The sequence below is a fragment of the Monodon monoceros genome, unplaced genomic scaffold, assembly GCF_005190385.1.
Source record: "Monodon monoceros isolate NGI ecotype Baffin Bay Population unplaced genomic scaffold, NGI_Narwhal_1 Super_Scaffold_6, whole genome shotgun sequence".
NCBI lineage: Eukaryota > Metazoa > Chordata > Mammalia > Artiodactyla > Monodontidae > Monodon > Monodon monoceros.
In genome coordinates, this window is record NW_021703783.1 from 91,211,277 (window position 1) to 91,228,085 (window position 16,809).

At 46.3% G+C, this 16,809-nt stretch overlaps 1 protein-coding gene across 2 annotated transcripts; it reads right to left on the reverse strand.

Annotated features, from left to right (window-relative positions):
- Positions 1-1,421: 1,421 nt before the first annotated feature.
- JOSD1 (Josephin domain containing 1) lies at positions 1,422-13,330 on the reverse strand. Of its 2 annotated transcripts, none has more exons than XM_029206432.1 (5): positions 13,261-13,330; positions 12,114-12,930; positions 4,491-4,619; positions 4,168-4,362; positions 1,422-3,526 (listed from the first exon to the last, which is right to left on the reverse strand). In XM_029206432.1, the coding sequence occupies exons 2-5, from the start codon at positions 12,296-12,298 to the stop codon at positions 3,427-3,429; spliced, it is 609 nt and encodes a 202-aa protein (XP_029062265.1). In that variant the 5' UTR covers positions 12,299-12,930; positions 13,261-13,330; the 3' UTR covers positions 1,422-3,426. The 2 variants fall into 2 exon arrangements, with proteins under 2 accessions (XP_029062265.1, XP_029062266.1); XM_029206433.1 differs by lacking the exon at positions 13,261-13,330 and adding an exon at positions 5,336-5,519 and having other exon boundaries at positions 12,114-12,306.
- Positions 13,331-16,809: the final 3,479 nt, after the last annotated feature.

The window sequence follows — 16,809 nt, forward strand, 5'->3', positions numbered from 1 at the left end:
AAAGAGAAAAAGAAGTCAGTGCTCACTTTTTCTATTTAAATATTAAAAAATGATTCCAACCAAAAATGTCTTCCAAGTGCTCGTCATACATACCTTAAAATTATTTAGACCATTTTAGAAGGGCAAAGAAAACAGCCCCTCACATTTTCTCTCACCTGAGCCAGCACCACCGTTTAATACTGACTGATCCCTTAGGCCCAGGTCAGTTAAATTCCCAGAGGTAAAAAAAAATCCGTCTTTGACCAAGAACCTCTCTGAGCTCAAGCAATCGGTTTCAGATCCACCAGCAAAGGATTGGGTCCATGTACTTGCACAGTCTACAATGACATTATACAGTTATAAAGGGGGAATTCCCTGGTGGTCCAGTAGTTAGGACTGTGCTTCCACTGCAGGCAACACGGGTTCGATCCCTGTTTGGGGAACTAAGATCCCACATGCTGTGAAGCTCGGCCAAAGGAAAAAAGAAAGAAAAAATAATTATAAAGAACTTGCAAAGAATGACATAGTATTGCTATCTAGTCTGGGGATAGGAAGGTTGCAAATAGAACATCTTGGGTTTGTTCTTTTTGAAAATACAGTTGACCCTTGAACAGCACGGGGTTAGGGGAACTGACCCTCCTTGCAGTCAAAAGCCTGTGCATTTCTTTTAAAAATCATTGGCCCTCTGTGTGTCTGCTGTCCAACCAATCACAGTTCATGTGGCACTGTAGTATTTCTTGAAAAAAGTTCACGTGTAAGTGGACCCCCCGAGTTCAAACCTGTGCTATTTGAGGATCAATTGTAATTGCTGATGAGCTATTGACTGTGAATCCAGCTGTAGCCCTATCTTTGAACTTTGTGATTTTTCCATTTCACACACATTTTTATTGGCATTGTGCTAGTAACAATACTAAGTCCTTTATGTGGGTTGCTGGAACTATACTATACAATTTAGGAGGTGGTAGTATTCTCATTTTACAGAAGAGGAAAACAGTCCCAGAAAGGTTAAGTGATCTGTTCCAGGCTGAATAGAAAATGCCTGATCTGAATTCAAATCTAGTCAGTTTGGCTCGGAATCCTGCTATGTACTTGGTGCTGGGGCCTCCCAGGTCCTCTGTGTAAATACATAATCTTCCACCTGTTAACCAGGGAAGAACAGTCACTTGTCAGTAAAGAAAACTTGTACTTAAGATCAGGGTTAGGGTTCTTCATGTTGTGGAGCCTAGTTTTTACAAATTAAGTCGAAAAGTGTCTCGGGCTTTTTCTGAATCAAGTCCTACTTGGTGAGTATTTTGTCTGGATTTTTGAAGTGAGAGGTCTGGCCAAAGCACAGTATGTCTCTAAAAGATGACTTATGGTGGTAGTGAATTCCTTCCAAAGCAGCATCATACTAAACTACACTTTTTTTAATGTACATAATTATAGAATTCAGACAGATGAAATTTATGTATGGAGTTTTCCATTTTTAATATTTGGTTAAACAAAATACATCTTTTGTAAACAAACCCAGCACAAGGCCAACAAAAAGGAATAAAAGCAAGAAAAACAAAAAGCCTAGGGTTGCCCCTTACTGGGCATCAGGGTCAGGCCTGCCCCCTTTCTTAAAGGAAGTGGGGCTTTTTGCCCTTGGGCATCAGCATAGGTCCCTGTTCCTAAGCACCAGAATTGGATATGAACAGAGAAACCAGCCCTGAAATGTTTAAGCGTCTTTGCATATATCCCACTGGCTCATGGACTCCAAGTGCATGGGGACTCCTTTGAAGTGCCATTTGCACAGGCCCAAGCAGATTGGTGGCGAGGAGTTTCCTTCTCCCAGGAAATGGCTTACATCACTGACAGTGCCAATGGACCCAAGGTCCTGCTTGTGACAATGAGCAAGGTTGGCTGTAACTTCTGGCTGGTGGTGGTTGGAATGTCATTGTGCGGGGGTGAAGAGCTCCCTGTGGTGCCAAGCAGGTCTGCTGTGGAAAATGGTGCAGAAGACAATGCGGCCACTTGCTGAGAGGGTGTAACGCAGTTGCCGCTTGGTGGCCTCTGTTACTCAGCAGAAAAAATGGCCTTGTTGGATTGAAGATACATGTGCAGAAAAAGTGCTGGTGTAAACATGCACTCCAGTCACAGTGGGGAGAAAGCCTCAGCTTCATCCCGTTAAGCTTGCTCAGGCTGGACATGCAAGCCCCAGGCTGGCTCTGCTATTGGAGAGGTCTGGCCAGTGGGGCAGCTCTCAGACCTGCCAAAACCACTGACCTGTGAGGGCTGGACAGGCCATCCTTGCCTGCCCACCTGCCCTGAGACAACCACAGCCACTGTGGTGACAGGCGGTGTAGTATGACCCTTACTTCTCCTTTTGTTTTCCCAAGTTACGGGGAGAAAAGTGGCCTACAACTATTTAAAGAGGTAGGGGGCAGGTCCATTCTCAGTTGATCTGTAAAGGAAGCTACAGAGATGACAAAGCGTAACGCACATATCCACCCAATGTGAGGGCTCTGCTTCTTGTCACTACAGTGACTCCAAGCCTAGGACTTCTACCCATTCTAGCTGCTCCAAGTCTCTGAAGGCTTATCTTCCCAATACTTTCCTTGCCCAACTCTGTCTCAAACTAGTAGAATTTGATGTCAAAGGCAGTCTTATTTTTTTCCTGATTTCTGCCAGAGTGGGTCAGCTGGGAAAACTGCCCTTTTGCCTATCTTGTGCCTCAAAGCCTCCTAAACCAGTGCAATGCAGTGAAGTGGGAGGGATGATGCTGGAGTGAGGCGGACAGGCTGTCCATGCCTGCCCCGGCCTGGTTCTGGCCACATCCTCTTAGGTATCTAGCTCACCCTGTCACACTAGAATATCGCAGGATTCAACCGCCTGGCATGGAATATTAGAGAACTTTTCATTATAAAACTCCAAGGATGGCCATAAACCACTCTTAAAAACGGGGTAAGGGCGGCATTAAGGGTTGGAGACAGCATGCTGTACTGCTGCTGCAGTTTTGGAGATGGTTTCCTGAGAGGCCTTTTTGCTCTAAGTCCTTCAAACCCGTCAGCATGGGCTTTGCCTGTACTGTGTCTTCAGACCCACTGGTTGCCAGGAAAGGGGAAGTGAAGGCAGCATCTCCAGGTGAGTCAGAGCAGCAGTGAACTCCAGCAGAGCCTCTGGCAAGTCCTCAGAGAAACGGGGAAATAAGCTAAGACCCACCTTTCTTTCTCCTCTCTTAAATAAAACAAAAGTCTTCCATAGCTTGCCTTAAGCACACAGAGCTCCTACTTTCCTTTCCCAGAACAAGTAACGCTGGTTCGTTCTGTAACAGTCTACACGTCTGTCCTATTGCACTGTCAAATGTGAGGGGAAAAACCCGATGAGATGTTTGGGGACGTGGCAAGGGCAGACCCACTGTAGAGGCCACAGCACATCACAGAGGATTTCGGGGGTTGAGGTGAGGGAAGGCTGGGTAGAACTGTGTTACACATCAGCCCTCCAACTCTGATGGGCCTCCACCTCTTCTGGTACCACCAGCAGGAGTTCACAGTTCTTTCCTCGCAAATGATGTTTTAAAAATTTCCTACAGGAAAAAAGGGTAGATGAAAGAGAAAATGAAAATACTAGTAAAATTGCAAACTCCAGTCTTGGGGCCACATGTTCGCCAGACAGGACCCTTGTTATTTATACCCTTGGCTGCCCTAAACACACTCTAGTAGTGATCTGTTCTTGGAGGAGTCCACATTTGGTTACCCCTCAATCTGTCCAGTTAAATTTCCAATCTGAATTTTTGCTCATCCTCATATGTTACTGCCAACAGTAGCCAGTTCTGTGAGGAACAGAGCCCAAAGTACTCTAAAGGACTTATAATTGTAAAAAAAAAAATTAAGAAGAAGGAGGAGTTTCTTCTTTGGTTCCAGGGAAATTTAGCCCCCTCTGGCCCAAATGTTTGCCTTCCTTTCACTGAACTGGCAGCTATACTGTCAAGTTGGAGAATGTTACAATGCCAGTCCCGCCAGACTAGGAAGCCAGCATCCCAGGTAATGGGACTTCTCTACCAATGGGATTTAACGTCTTCATGGGCCATCGAAGATTCAGGTCTTTTTAAAGTCTGAAACCCTATGATTCTAAGTGACAATAAGGAGAGGACCCAAGGAACTAGGAATTTCATTTCCTTTGTCCAAAGATAAGCTCAACTTGCCACTACATCAGCCACACAGGTACCTGAGCTCGCCCTCGCCTCCAATCCATTCGGGCATCTTCAGTTTGGAGTCGAGGTTGTAGTAGGCACCTCCCACCTCTCGAACACAGATCCAGTGCTGCCTTTTGAGTGGCAACTTCAGTGGACCCCAACACAGGCTGGAGGGCAGATTCATGATGAAGCCCATAACGTTAGTGAGAGCAATGGCGCCGACATCCCTGCAGAACAGAAACGGTGTCGGGCTCTGCAGCAGCCAACTCCCCCGGATTCCCCGGCGGTAACACCACCACTGGCCACCTCCCCGGCTGAATGCCAGTTCTCATCAAGTCAAGCCTGGTTCAATTACCTGCGCTTGTCCCACCAAACAGCTTCATAGCCTTTGGTTTGAAGTGCTGCCATAATGACGTTCACATCGTAGTTCCCATTTCCCAGCATGCTCTTCTTGTGGGGGGTCACCATGGTGTTTGGAGACAACCTGCAAATGTGAAAGGAGGAAAGCTGAGACTTGCTGGTCAACCTAACCCCTCCTGGCCCTGCACTGGCAGGGACAAAAGAGTACTTTACACCACTGCCCCTGGAAGCTTGTTTCCTCCCATTCAAGTAAACGTAACAAGTTTTTTCCAAAGTATTTTGAAGTCTGGGCTCCTGCTTCCCTAGGGATTACCTTTCCTTTTATGAAAAACAATAATTCAGTAGCAGTGGGGCCTATTTGCCTGCCATTTAGAAAGTGTGTCTCCAGTGAATTCAATGGATACAGAGAATGTTCCACGAAGGAGTCTCATCTATGAAATCCCCAGTCTTCCCATTTCTGCAGTCTTCTTCCTTGCTGATCTTCTTGCCTTGATACAGCCTTTTGTTTAACATTAAAAATAGTATTTGATAGTTTGATTGCATGGGTAGTATTTCTTACTCTCATTTCTTACACTTTAAATGCTTTCTGTTTAAGGCTTGCATACTTGGTAATCATCAATCATTAAATACTCAAAGGCCTACAGGGGCTCAGACAGGTAACATAAATGTATGAACTGGGGCCACATAAGGCAATATAAAGTAGTAAGGCCCATATTAAACTGAAATTCATGAACCACCTAAAGGTATTCTGAATATACACGTGTGTAAAATACCTGAATTAAAAAAAACAAACAAACACAAATTGGAAAAAAATTTTGTACCAGATAAACAAAACTCAACTGCAGTGTGGTTTGCTCACTGGCTTTAAGCCACCTTTGCCCAGGCCTCTTTAGCCACTCCTCCATCTCATGACAAGGTCAGTTCTGAAGGCATTCCCAATCCTATTAATTTGCTTTCATAGGCGGCGCAGGCCGGGACCTGAGGAAAGGCCATCTTGAAGGAAGGGGCAGCATGCCTTTCACCTCTGTGTGAAGGGGAGGAAGGGAAATGACGTGAGTTCCTCAGGAATAAAAGTGGAGAGCGGATGTCTAGGAGGTTGCTAAATGCCATCTCCAGGAGAGAATCAGATCTTTAGGTCAACTCTAAAAACTTAAGAAATCTTATACTCTATATACAGCAACCATACTGATATTTTTCCAACATAAAACATACTCCTGCCACTACTTAAACCCTCCAAGGCTCCCAAAGCACTTAAATATGATCTAAACTACTTCCTCTGGCCTGCAAGGCCCTTAGGATTCTGCTGACCTCATCCCTACCTCTTAGCACAAACACCTTCTCTCTGCAGTCTGAACACACAGAGCTCCTTCTCACTGGAGGGCCTTTGCACTCACTGTTCCCGCTGTCTGGAATCCTCTTCCCCTAGATCTCCACTTGCTCTGCTCCTCATTTTTTGGGTCTCAAGTGTTATTGCCCTAGAGGCCTTTTCTGACCACCCAACCTTACGTTTCTCCCAGTCATTTCCTCTTACATCCACCTGCTTTAATTTAATTATAGCTCGTGTTACTACTGGACATGTTTTCTGACTTGCGTGTTTTCCCACACTAGAAAGACAGCAGGGGCCTTCTCTACCCATCACCAGACCTCAAAGAATACCTGGCACGTGATAGGTGCTCGAGGGACGTTTGTTGAAACGTTTTCCATGTTTATTTTGTTTTCCCTCTCTCTTGCCCTGTAAATATTAGCAGACCCTTAAAATAATAAGGGCTTATATGCTAGCCTCCAGAGTTAGCAAAGAAGGGGATCTGAGGACACTAAACTCCACTCTGCAACCAAACTTTGTTTTACCTGTGACAATAAATACCGTTTAGTGAAAACTTCTCTGCCATGCCTGATGATAGATGCTTTCATATATGTATCTCATTTAATCCTCACAATAAACCCATAAGAAGGTATGAATTATTACCATTTTATGGGTTTAGAAACTGAAGTTTGGTGATTTAAAATGACTAGCCCATGATCACTTCCCTTATAGATGACAGAACTAGGATTCAAACTCGGGTTTGTTTGAATCCAAAGTTCTGCTTGCTGTCTTACGGCAAGGACTCATGAATCAGAGTGGCTGGTGGCGGTGGGCTGATAAGAGGAAAGGCCAGCTGAGTCCCTTGGCCTGGGCCTAAAATGTAGCTTAACAGGACAAAGGCTCTCAATGGGTTCTTGGGCACTTGGATTAAATGAGAAAGCATATGAAAGTCTATCTCAAGATATATCAAGTTGCTCTCCCTTCACCAGCTTTTCAGTAGCTTCTCAATACCTTCAGAGAAGTCTCCAGACAGTAGACGCATGAAGGTTCCAGCAAAGAAACTGCTGAGTCCTCCATCTCTTTCACCATCTAACTCCCTACCAAGCTCAAACCTTAGTGCTGCGTTTCCCCGCAATGCGCTCCTCAGAGGATCACAGAGGCATTTAATACAATAGCTGAATGAATCAAGCAAACAGGTTTCCTACAGGTTTTCTTGAAGCCCCTAATATGCTAATATTTACCTTGAGTCTCAGGGAGAGGGTGTACAAAAGGTTTCAGCTCCCAAACAGGTTTGACCACACATTTTTTTTGAGGTGCACCTTCTAGGGCTAGTGTTCCGAGTGTCTCTTCTCCTTGTCCTACATCAATCTCAGATTCAAATCCTTGCCTGTCTATTCCTACTCTCTCCCCTAACTGGAGGCTCCTCACCTCACACCTGGATTTAAAAAAATTTTTTTTTAATCTTTTGGCTGCACCATGCAACATGCGGGATCTTAGTTCCCCGACCAGGCATCGAGCCCTCGTCCCCTGTATTGGAAGCGTCTTAACCACTGGACCACCAGAGAAGTCCCACACCTGGATTTTTTGACACAGGTTCCTAAATTGACCTCCTTGCTTCCAAATGCTCCTTCCACCTATTCAGCCTTTATGTTCCTGCCACCTTCACCAAGGTATCATTTCACTCGCTTACATAAGAACTGTCAGTGGAGCCAGTTGCCTGGTTGGCCAACTCCAACCCTCCCAGCCCCACTTGACCTGCTGTTTCCCTTTCATTGGGCTTAGTGTACTTCAGGCACCATGACCATGTGGCCTCTCTTCTTTTATCCTAGTTCTTGTTTCAAGCTAAATCCTAAAGCTTCTTCAAGCTCAACCTAACATCCTACCTCTTCCATGGAATCCTTCCTGGCTCCAGGGCAGTAGAAAAAGGAGGGAGATCAGGAGGACCACACACATCTGAGTTCACATCCAAGCAGAATCAATATCAATTCTGAGATTTAGTCTCCATGCCTGTTAGCTTCTCTGTAAAAATGGGAATGATTCCTATCTTATAGGACCACTGAAGAATTCATTTATTTTATACGTGTCCAACAAAATAGTAAATTCCCGAAGCAAAGGGGATGACTCATCTCCTCTGTATCTCTCACAGCTGGGCAATGGCAACTGCATAACCGTGTGTCTGTCAAACCAATCAATATAGGAAATGCTAAGAATGGTTTCCATCTCACTCCTAGAAGAGTGGCCATTTGAGTAAGTGGGATCCATCCAGTGTGCCCATTATACCAGTGCTTGTTTTTACTTTGACAATAATCAAGTGCCCACTGTGTTAGCTATTTTTATGAGATTTATCACTTAATCCTTCCAACAATCTTGAGATAGAAATTAACCCCGTAGTGTAAGTAAGGAAGCTGAGGTACAAAGAGGTTATGGTGACTTGTACAGTCATATACAGCTAGTGAGTGGCAGAGCTAGGATTCTACCTCTAAACCTAAAGCTACAATGAACAGTCTCCTGGATATTTCAACACACTGATCCCACTGAATTCCATGGGAATTCTACTCTGTCCCAGTGGAATGTTTTCTTGAGACTCCTCGGCAAACTCCTATTCAGGACTGTCTTAATTATTTCCACGGAAATTCTGGACTGTACGCTAGCCTCTCATTTTTGTCACCATAGGCAGAGGTTAGAGCCATAAGATTTGAAGTGATCTACAACTGAGAAGATGGGTTCTAGTCCAGGTCTCTCCACTGATGTCTGTGCCCTCAGTTAAGTCTCTGGTCCTCTCTTATAGTTACCACTGTGTCTGGCTAAGGTGATGTTTCAGGTTTGAATGAAAAGGAGATGTGGAAACATGTCATCAAGATTCCTTTTTTCCCTTAATTTTTTCCTTTTTATAAGTTCTGAGGTGTGACCTTAGAAAATATGGCTCAGAACTTCCTAATGTGTTTTTAAATTATTAAATACATAAAGCACAGCTTAAATACATAAAGCACAGATCACAGCGCCAGGCACACAAAAGTACTCTGTAGGTGCTGGCGATGGTGATGACGAGAAGGAGTCTGCCCGGCCCTTGGATGAGAAAATTTAAATCTCTAGAGGTTAACACTCAACAACACCTTTTCTCCATTTACAACCGCCATACCTTTAAAGGTGGCCCCTTCCTTTAAATGTGTGCTCAGGGACTTTTTAATGGGGAGGCAGGAGGGCTTCTCTGTGGTAGAGGATGTTCACCAGTATCTATAATCTCTTATAGTCTGACCTTTTCTCCAATTGCAGTTGTTCATCCTTTTCAAACCGATGATCTCTTTTTGACCACTATCTTCAAATCCTGGATTGAGCCTGTCACACCTGACTCCTCTCTTGCCTGTTCCTGTGTTGCTGCCGAGTCATTAGCTTAGTCCTGTCTAAATTCCTATTCATTTCTATTCCAACCATGAGTCATCTCATACCCACAACTGCATTGTAACTCCACCCTGCTTTTGTATTCTGTCTGGCTAAAATTCAACTGCTAGAATGAACTTCCTCTCAACAAATGGCATTAATCAAAAATTGTGTCCCATTTCTACCATTCATCAGCCACATCTTCAAAACAGCATAGAACTTAAGATCTGGGAATTAAAAATTATCTAGTTAACATTACTGCCAACGTTACTCTTCTTTTCTGTTAAAATCCAAATACATTATCTTTCTCCCTTTAGATTGCTCTGAGTTCCATGGTTCTAAATTCACTTCAGTCTTTTCTCAAGGCCGGGTCAATGGACGGTTCTAAGACATACTTCTCAGCAGCTGAGTCTTGTTCAGCTTGTTTTCTTTACAGTGTGTAGTGGTGCCTGGCATACTGAAGGCAGCTAGTAAATGTTTCTCGTTTAAAAAATTCTATCTCCTCTCCCTCACCTCTCCTCCCTTTCACACTTCTTTGTTTCTATCTATCCACACCGAATCTTCCCATATTAAATACTCCATACAGAATTCCACCTCTGGAGTGGTAGGGTACATGTATTCTCATATGTACTGGTCTGCTGTTACTCTGAGGTGGATCTTGTGCTGATAGGTACCTGGGGGAATGTAGTACAACTTGCTAAAGCTTCAAAAGCCAGGAATAGAACTTTGGTTCCATGTGAGTGTTTAGCAAATATTTAGCATTCTTTCATTCAGGGAAAACATAGCTGAAAAAGTCCTGCTATTATCCACAAACAGCTTATAGTCCACATCTTCAAACCCAGGCCCAACTTCCTAGCAGGGTGAACAGCTACGGATGATGTCATTGCTCTGAGACGCCTTCCCAATACTCAGGAAGTAGCAGAGCAGATCGGAAAGCAGGCCCTCCATTCACAAAGCTTGGGACCAAATCCTACAACGAATAGCTCTGTGAACTCTGTTCCCTCATCTGGAAAGATGAAAAATAACAGGATCTACCTTTTTTTTTTTTTTTGGCCGCACAGCATGTGGGATGTTATCTCCCTGACCAGGGATCCAACCGGTGCCCCCTGCAGTGGAAGTGCGGAGTCTTACCCACTGGACCGCCAAGGAAGTCCCAGGATCTACCCTTAAGATTGGTGTCAGGAGTGAGTGAACACAAGGAACGCACTCAGAACAGTGCTTTGCACAGAGTGTTCATCTGTGTTAGTGATCACCATCATGTCAGGTCCAGGCCAAATTTAGAGAAGTGGAAAACTTCTGAATGGACACACCGAGTCTTGGAATTGACATTGACTAGTGAGTGAAACTGGGCAAATTGCTTAAATGGAAACCTAGTTTCTCAGGATCACTGCTGATAAGGTTGTTGCAGGGCTGTCACAGAGTACCGAGTACCAAGCAAGTTCAAGGACTCACTGTCAGTCTTTTTCTTCTCCCTAGACTTCGATTAGGAAATAATCTGAAAATATCCAATTAGGAGAAGAAGATATATTAATGGCTGCCAAAAGGAAGCAGTCTAATGGACTGGCCTCCTTTCTGCTTTCAGCTACACGACCTAGCAATCTGAGACAAGTTATCTCACCTCCCAGGGCCCTGTTTCCTGAGAAGAGTTAATTCTACTTGCCAGATGATGGCCATGACGCAAAGGACACATCTGCCCTGCTAAGGCATTACTATGGTTATTACTGACACTGGAAAATAATTACTCTCATTACAATTTTGTCAGCACACTGGGATTAACATTCTTTTAAGAGAGGGCCTACGGTTCTTTCAGGGTAAGTGGTCCATACCTATGCTTCATAAATCACCCCAAATAGGTTGTTCCCAGCTGTAATTCAGGCCCTCTGGGGCAATCATTTCATTTCTGAATGGAGTCAGAGAAGGGTCTTCTGGAACTGCCAATACACATTGCTTGAAGAATTCTTGGGCTTTCTCTGCACTGAGAATTGAGCGGGATAACTCTTTATAAGCTGGTGTAGTGAGACAGGCGCACTGTCAGAGTTGCTATGGACAGCACACGTGCTGAACCAGCCACTGCAGAACCATTTCTCATACCCTTTGAGAGAAGAATTTTAGAACATCAAAGCTGACAGAAGAAAGCTGAACTTCTATCAACCTGTCCGGTAGCGTTTGGAAAGTGGATAAGAAAGGCCCTCTAGAATGAAGTAGAAAGGGGAGGGGACCTAGAGTCAGCTTCAAATCACAGCTTTGCTACTTAGAAGCTATTTGGACAAATTACCTGACCTTTCTTTCTGTTTCTTTATCAGTAAAATAGAGACAGTAAATCTACTGTTAGGAGAGCTACACAAAACACCATATGAAAAGCACCAACCCCAGCACACGGCCTCGTAGAAAAGCTGAGCACTGTGTATATACCCTTCTTATGGAACCCACTACATTCCAACTCTGATGACAGGTGACTGAGTGTGTACGTATCTTGTCCCCCTTCTAGACTCTAAACTCCTTGGGGGCAGGACTTGAGAGGCATTAACAGCATAGTGGTCAACAGCACAGCAACAACAAACCTGGATTCAAGCCTGGCTTCATCTCTTGTTATGTTACCTTGGGCAAATTACTGAACTTCTCTGAGCCCTGTCTTTATCCATAAAATGGAAATGACAACACAGATTCCAATGGATTGTATAAGGGATCACTTGAGGTAACACCACTGAGGCTCTTAGCACTGTGCCCAGCCCACTGTTAAGTGCTCAGTAAATGGTCCTGATTATTCACTTTCCCATTCCTGTGTCCCTTATACCTGCTAACAGCATTTAGCTGTTAGCATTAACAGCATTAACAATCCCTGTTGGTTTGAAGGTTTATGCAGCAGAGACGCTGCCCCACGCGCAGAAATTCAAAAAGAGCACAAAAGGATAGAGACACCAAGAAGGAGTCCCCTACCTCTGGAAAATCTCTTGCAGCGTGTCCCGGGTGAAGGCATTGCTGTCCTGGAAGACATTATTGAGGGCGTGCAGAGCACAAAGCTCCCTGCGCTGTTTCTCATGGTAGATTTGTAGGGGTGCAGCCTGGGGTAGCTCCAATGATTCGGATTTGGCCTTGTCTCCTTTCCATGGCACGCAACTCATGTTTTTCGTTTTAGGTTCCAGAGAGGGCTAAAAACACCCCACTCTTTCCTCCTGAGGAGGAATGTAAGCTTCTCAGTCTTTGCAGGATTCCTGAGGTCTACCTTATTTTCTGATGTCCATGATTTATGCTTTGTCACGGGGAGAAAAGGTCATAATCAAAAGGAAAAATAATCCCCTTCTCAAAACAAAGATAACTTTTGGATTTAGTGTATTTTGCCACCACTGTCGAAGTGCAGAAGTTTAAAAAAATCATATAAAATCTAAGACCTTGTTTTCCTTCTTCCACCCTCCTCTTCTACCCCTTCCAAAAACACACGATTTTCTTGCTGTATTTTCCTTTCTGCAAATGCCAACCAGGCCTCAAGGTAGGAGGACCGAACGGAGTCGGTCACATCGCTCCTTTTCTTCCATTTCTTTGGAACCACAACGCCACTGACTCAGGAGACAAGGCCTAGGTGGTGGATAAAACGCAAATTTCGAGCAGCTAGCGAGGGCCGGCCAGCGTGGGATCGCGGGCCCTGCTGGGGCGTCGGGGGAGGCTCTCCATCCTCTCGGGTGCGGTGGGACCCCGCGGGGCCGAGGCCGGCGCAGCTCCCTCGGAAAGCGCGGACTCTCGCCTTCTCGCCGCGGCCCTACGGGGAAGACAACTCCTGTCAGCTCCGGCGGTCGGGTGGGCCGCCGCAGAGGACCAGGCTGCCCAGGGAAGCTGCGCGGCGGGTCCGGCCCCAGCCCCAAGGAAGGTCCTGCACTGCGACGGGCAGGCCCGCGAGGGGTGGGGCCGGACAATTCGTCTCCCCATCGGGGGCCCAGGCCCACCCAGCTCGCCGCCCCCACCCCAACCTCCCCGCCCGTCACGTGAGTGCAAGCCGAGGCGCCCTCCCGCCGCTCCCCTAACCCCGACCCCGCCCGGTCTCCCGCGCCGCCGGGACAGCGTGCGGACGCGCCGCCGGTCGCCCCCTCACCGATGCAGGCCGCCACCTGGAGCTGCGAGCCGCCACCTGGGCCGCGCTCGGGCGGGCGAGCGAGCGCGCGCACCTGAGCCCGACGTCAGCGGCCCCAGCCCAGCGCGTGCTCCGAAAACGCCCTCCTTCGCCGTCCCAGCTCCCGCCCCGCCGCGGCGTCCGCTCTGACGTCGCCCTGACGTCAGCGGCGCCGGCTGTGGGGTCGCGGCCGCCGTGCGTCTGTTGCGCGGGTGCACGCTGCGTTGGGCCCCCTGGCGGTGTGGGGTGGGTAGCCCGGCGGCGGCTGTAGCGGCGACTCGCCGCAGGTAGAGATAGTGCCCGGCGCCTCGGCTGGTGCCCGGATCCTCTGTTCTCTCCCTCCGGGGCTGGGCAGGCCCGGCGGCCGGTGAGAGTCCCGCCCCGATGCCTGTCCCGCCCCTCTCATCCCACGGGCGTCGGCTCGGTTCCGGGGCGGCGACGCAGCCTGGGGCTACACTTCGCGACTCTCCCCAGCCCTCCCGTCTTTCTGATCAGGCTTTTTGGGCCGAGTGCTTTCGCGAACCCGGACTAGTTTCACTTGCGCTGGCCGTTTTCTTTGTCTAGCATGCCGTTCGCCAGGTGATTTCAAAGCACCTTAGTGACGCGGTCGGGCGCAAATTCTCTTGTTTAGTGGGCCCGACCGCCCTCACTTTCCGGGAGCTCTGAGGGTAAGTGCCTCGCCGGGAGTCACGTTTCAAGTGGAATAATCCTATTTCAGTTCCTTGGTGTCGTATTTCGGCTTGCTACTCACTGACCACTGCCCTTTTGCCTTCGGTTTCCCGTCTGGTCTCACAGTGGCGGCCGTAGAGCTTTCCTCTGAGTTTTTTTAAGGCGTTAAGTGCATTGTGTGTGTCAGGAAGATGAACTCAGTCCCACATGGATTGTTTTCCCCTTTTTTTTACCCAAAGACATGTGGAAGGCTTCAGCAAATATTCATCATCCACTTTAGTGTTGCTATCCTTTTGGATTTTTGTTCAGAAAGTTGGAAAAACAATAAAAGAAAAGATCACACTTAATTCAGTCATTTCTTTAATCCTGCTTCAATACAGCTCAACACTTAAAACACAAGCATCAACTGAGTAAATCTGAAAATCTACTTGGCCTACTAAACAACTCATGAATCGGGCAGCATCCCGCCTAGTAAATAGAAAGGCGCTCCTAGGAGTTGTGCAAAATGGAAAGTTTTCAACAGGCAGAAGAAAGAGTGGATTGTATTAGGGAAGGTCACATTCCCTTATAGGAAGCAAGGGGTCTTATCAGGCAGATTACCTGATTCAGGAAATTCCAGAGTGATTGGTTTAAGATTCTACTCCTGATAGAGGTTGAAACTGCAGTTAGGTTAGGTGTTAAATCTTGGTGGGGCTCAACACAAGTGACTCCATTTGGGGCTTGTTTCTTTTTAACAACACCATTACACTAAACACAGAATTATCACTTAACATACTTGTTTGTGTGCCTACCATGTGGTTGGGAGTCCTCTGCCCTCGTCCAGACAACTTTTGAATCATCTTAAATTTTTATTATCTGTAAGCCATATAAGGATTACAGTTATATTTGTGTATGATTCGTAATTGAGGCTTGCAAACATTGTTCTTCTAAGTGCTTTACTTATATTAACTCATTTACTGCTAACTTGTTAGGTAGGTACTTTTTTTTTGAGATGACAGCTGAAGCACAGAGAGGTTAATTAACTTGCTTGAGGTCACATAGCTAGTAAATAGTGGACCTAGGATTTGAACCTAGGTTCTAACCTGTCTTCCGAAAGAGGATGTAAAGATGGTAAGGAATTCCCTCTCTAAAATGTGATTTGAGATTTCTCTATTCAATTCAAGAAGCACCTTCTCTGAGAATTTTTTTTTTTTTCTGGGTAAAGCCCTGTAATGAGAAGGGCATGTTTTTTAGCTTACCATCAGGTGTCAGCACATTCTGAACTTGAACTTTTTCTGGAAGAGCCAGTTGGTAAGATTCTAAATATCAATATTATTCTGGAGTATAATGCCACAATATTTGGCTCTTCTGCCAAATTGAGATTTTAATATTTTTATCTACCTCATAGAGGCATATGTAGGATAGCGGTGAGCAATTTCACCAGAAAAAAAAAAATTGAAGAACTATTATCAAGACGTTTGGAGTTGGATGGCTTCTCATCCCAGATTCTCACCTGTGTTTGTACAGATAAAATTTGATTGGGGACTTCCCTGGTGGCCCAGTGGTTAAGACTCCAGGCTCCCAGTGCAGGGGGCCTGGGTTCAATCCCTGGTCGGGGAACTAGATCCCGCATGCGGCAACTAAGATCCCGCGTACCATGCAACTAAGACGCGGTGCAGACAAATATTAAAAAAAAAAAAAAAAAAAAAGAAAGATTTGATCGTAGTTGCAAACAGGAACAAGAAGTTGCCTCTTAACTCTCAAGTAGATCCCTGAAACTGAAGGCTCTTTGGAACCCTGCCTCTTGCTCACAAAATCTTGTGTTCCAAACCCCTAAATCTGGGTATGTTATCTTCTGAAATGGCTGCTCTTTCTTGCTTGCTGCCTGGAACGAGTGGCCATGGCCAGCATTATTAGAGTTTGACTAATCCCTAATTTCATCAAGCTCTTCAGTTTTTTGGAAGAGGAATTCAAGACAGTAAAACTTCTGTTGATAGTGTTTTGGGTTGGGTTTTACACAGCTGATGACACAGGAAGAATCATCCATAGGAAACTACCTTAACAGACTCTAGATCTCGGCCTTACAGTTCACAAATGTGTTGAGGTACTTTTGGCTTCTTTTGAGCTAGTTGCCTCATTTTGGTCGTGTAACTGCTCTCTCCGCAGAGGCAATGAATGGAGAATTCTCCCTAAGGTCAGCGTTCAGTTAATTGCCCCGCTCTGGCTGCCGTAGTATTCCAGACATCGATCCTAGTGTTAAAATTGCCTGGAGGCTGCCAGCAGGTCGAAAATCAGTCTTCAGTGACTGCCCGGAGTCACTGAGTTGAGAGGGAGGCGCCTTGCGCAGTTTACTATCTCCGTGGGCGGTGGCCCGAGGCGCGGGACTTGTCCGAAGACTGGATTGGGCCTTTCACCTGTCTATCATCGGAAGGCTCTCCGCCCCCGACTGCCTAACAGCAGGATTTGGAAGCTGAGCACTGCCTCTGAAAACAAGGAGAGTGATGGGCGGTGAAGGTAAGCGTTGTGTGTATTTCTCTCATTGTATGGCTGCTGTGTCAGTCGTGCTCTGCTCTGCTCCCATTGGCGGGAAGGCTCCTGGCAGGTAGCGTGGACACGGTGCTGTCCCGCCCAAGTTACGATCAAGGCTCGTGACGTCTCAGACATTTGTTGTTGGGCTTTGGGTCTCATTAATTATTCATTAGGTACTTGAAAGAGCTGCAGCGATTGGTGGCTGAGAGGCCTGGTCGTTTGTTTCTTAGCTAGAGATACGTGTCATCCTCTACGCGGCTGGAGAAATTTCGCATAAATTATTCTGATAAGGTTTGGGGCGGGGCTGCGCATAGATTAGGCAAATGAGATGGGGAGGGAGGGGAGGCCGGCTAC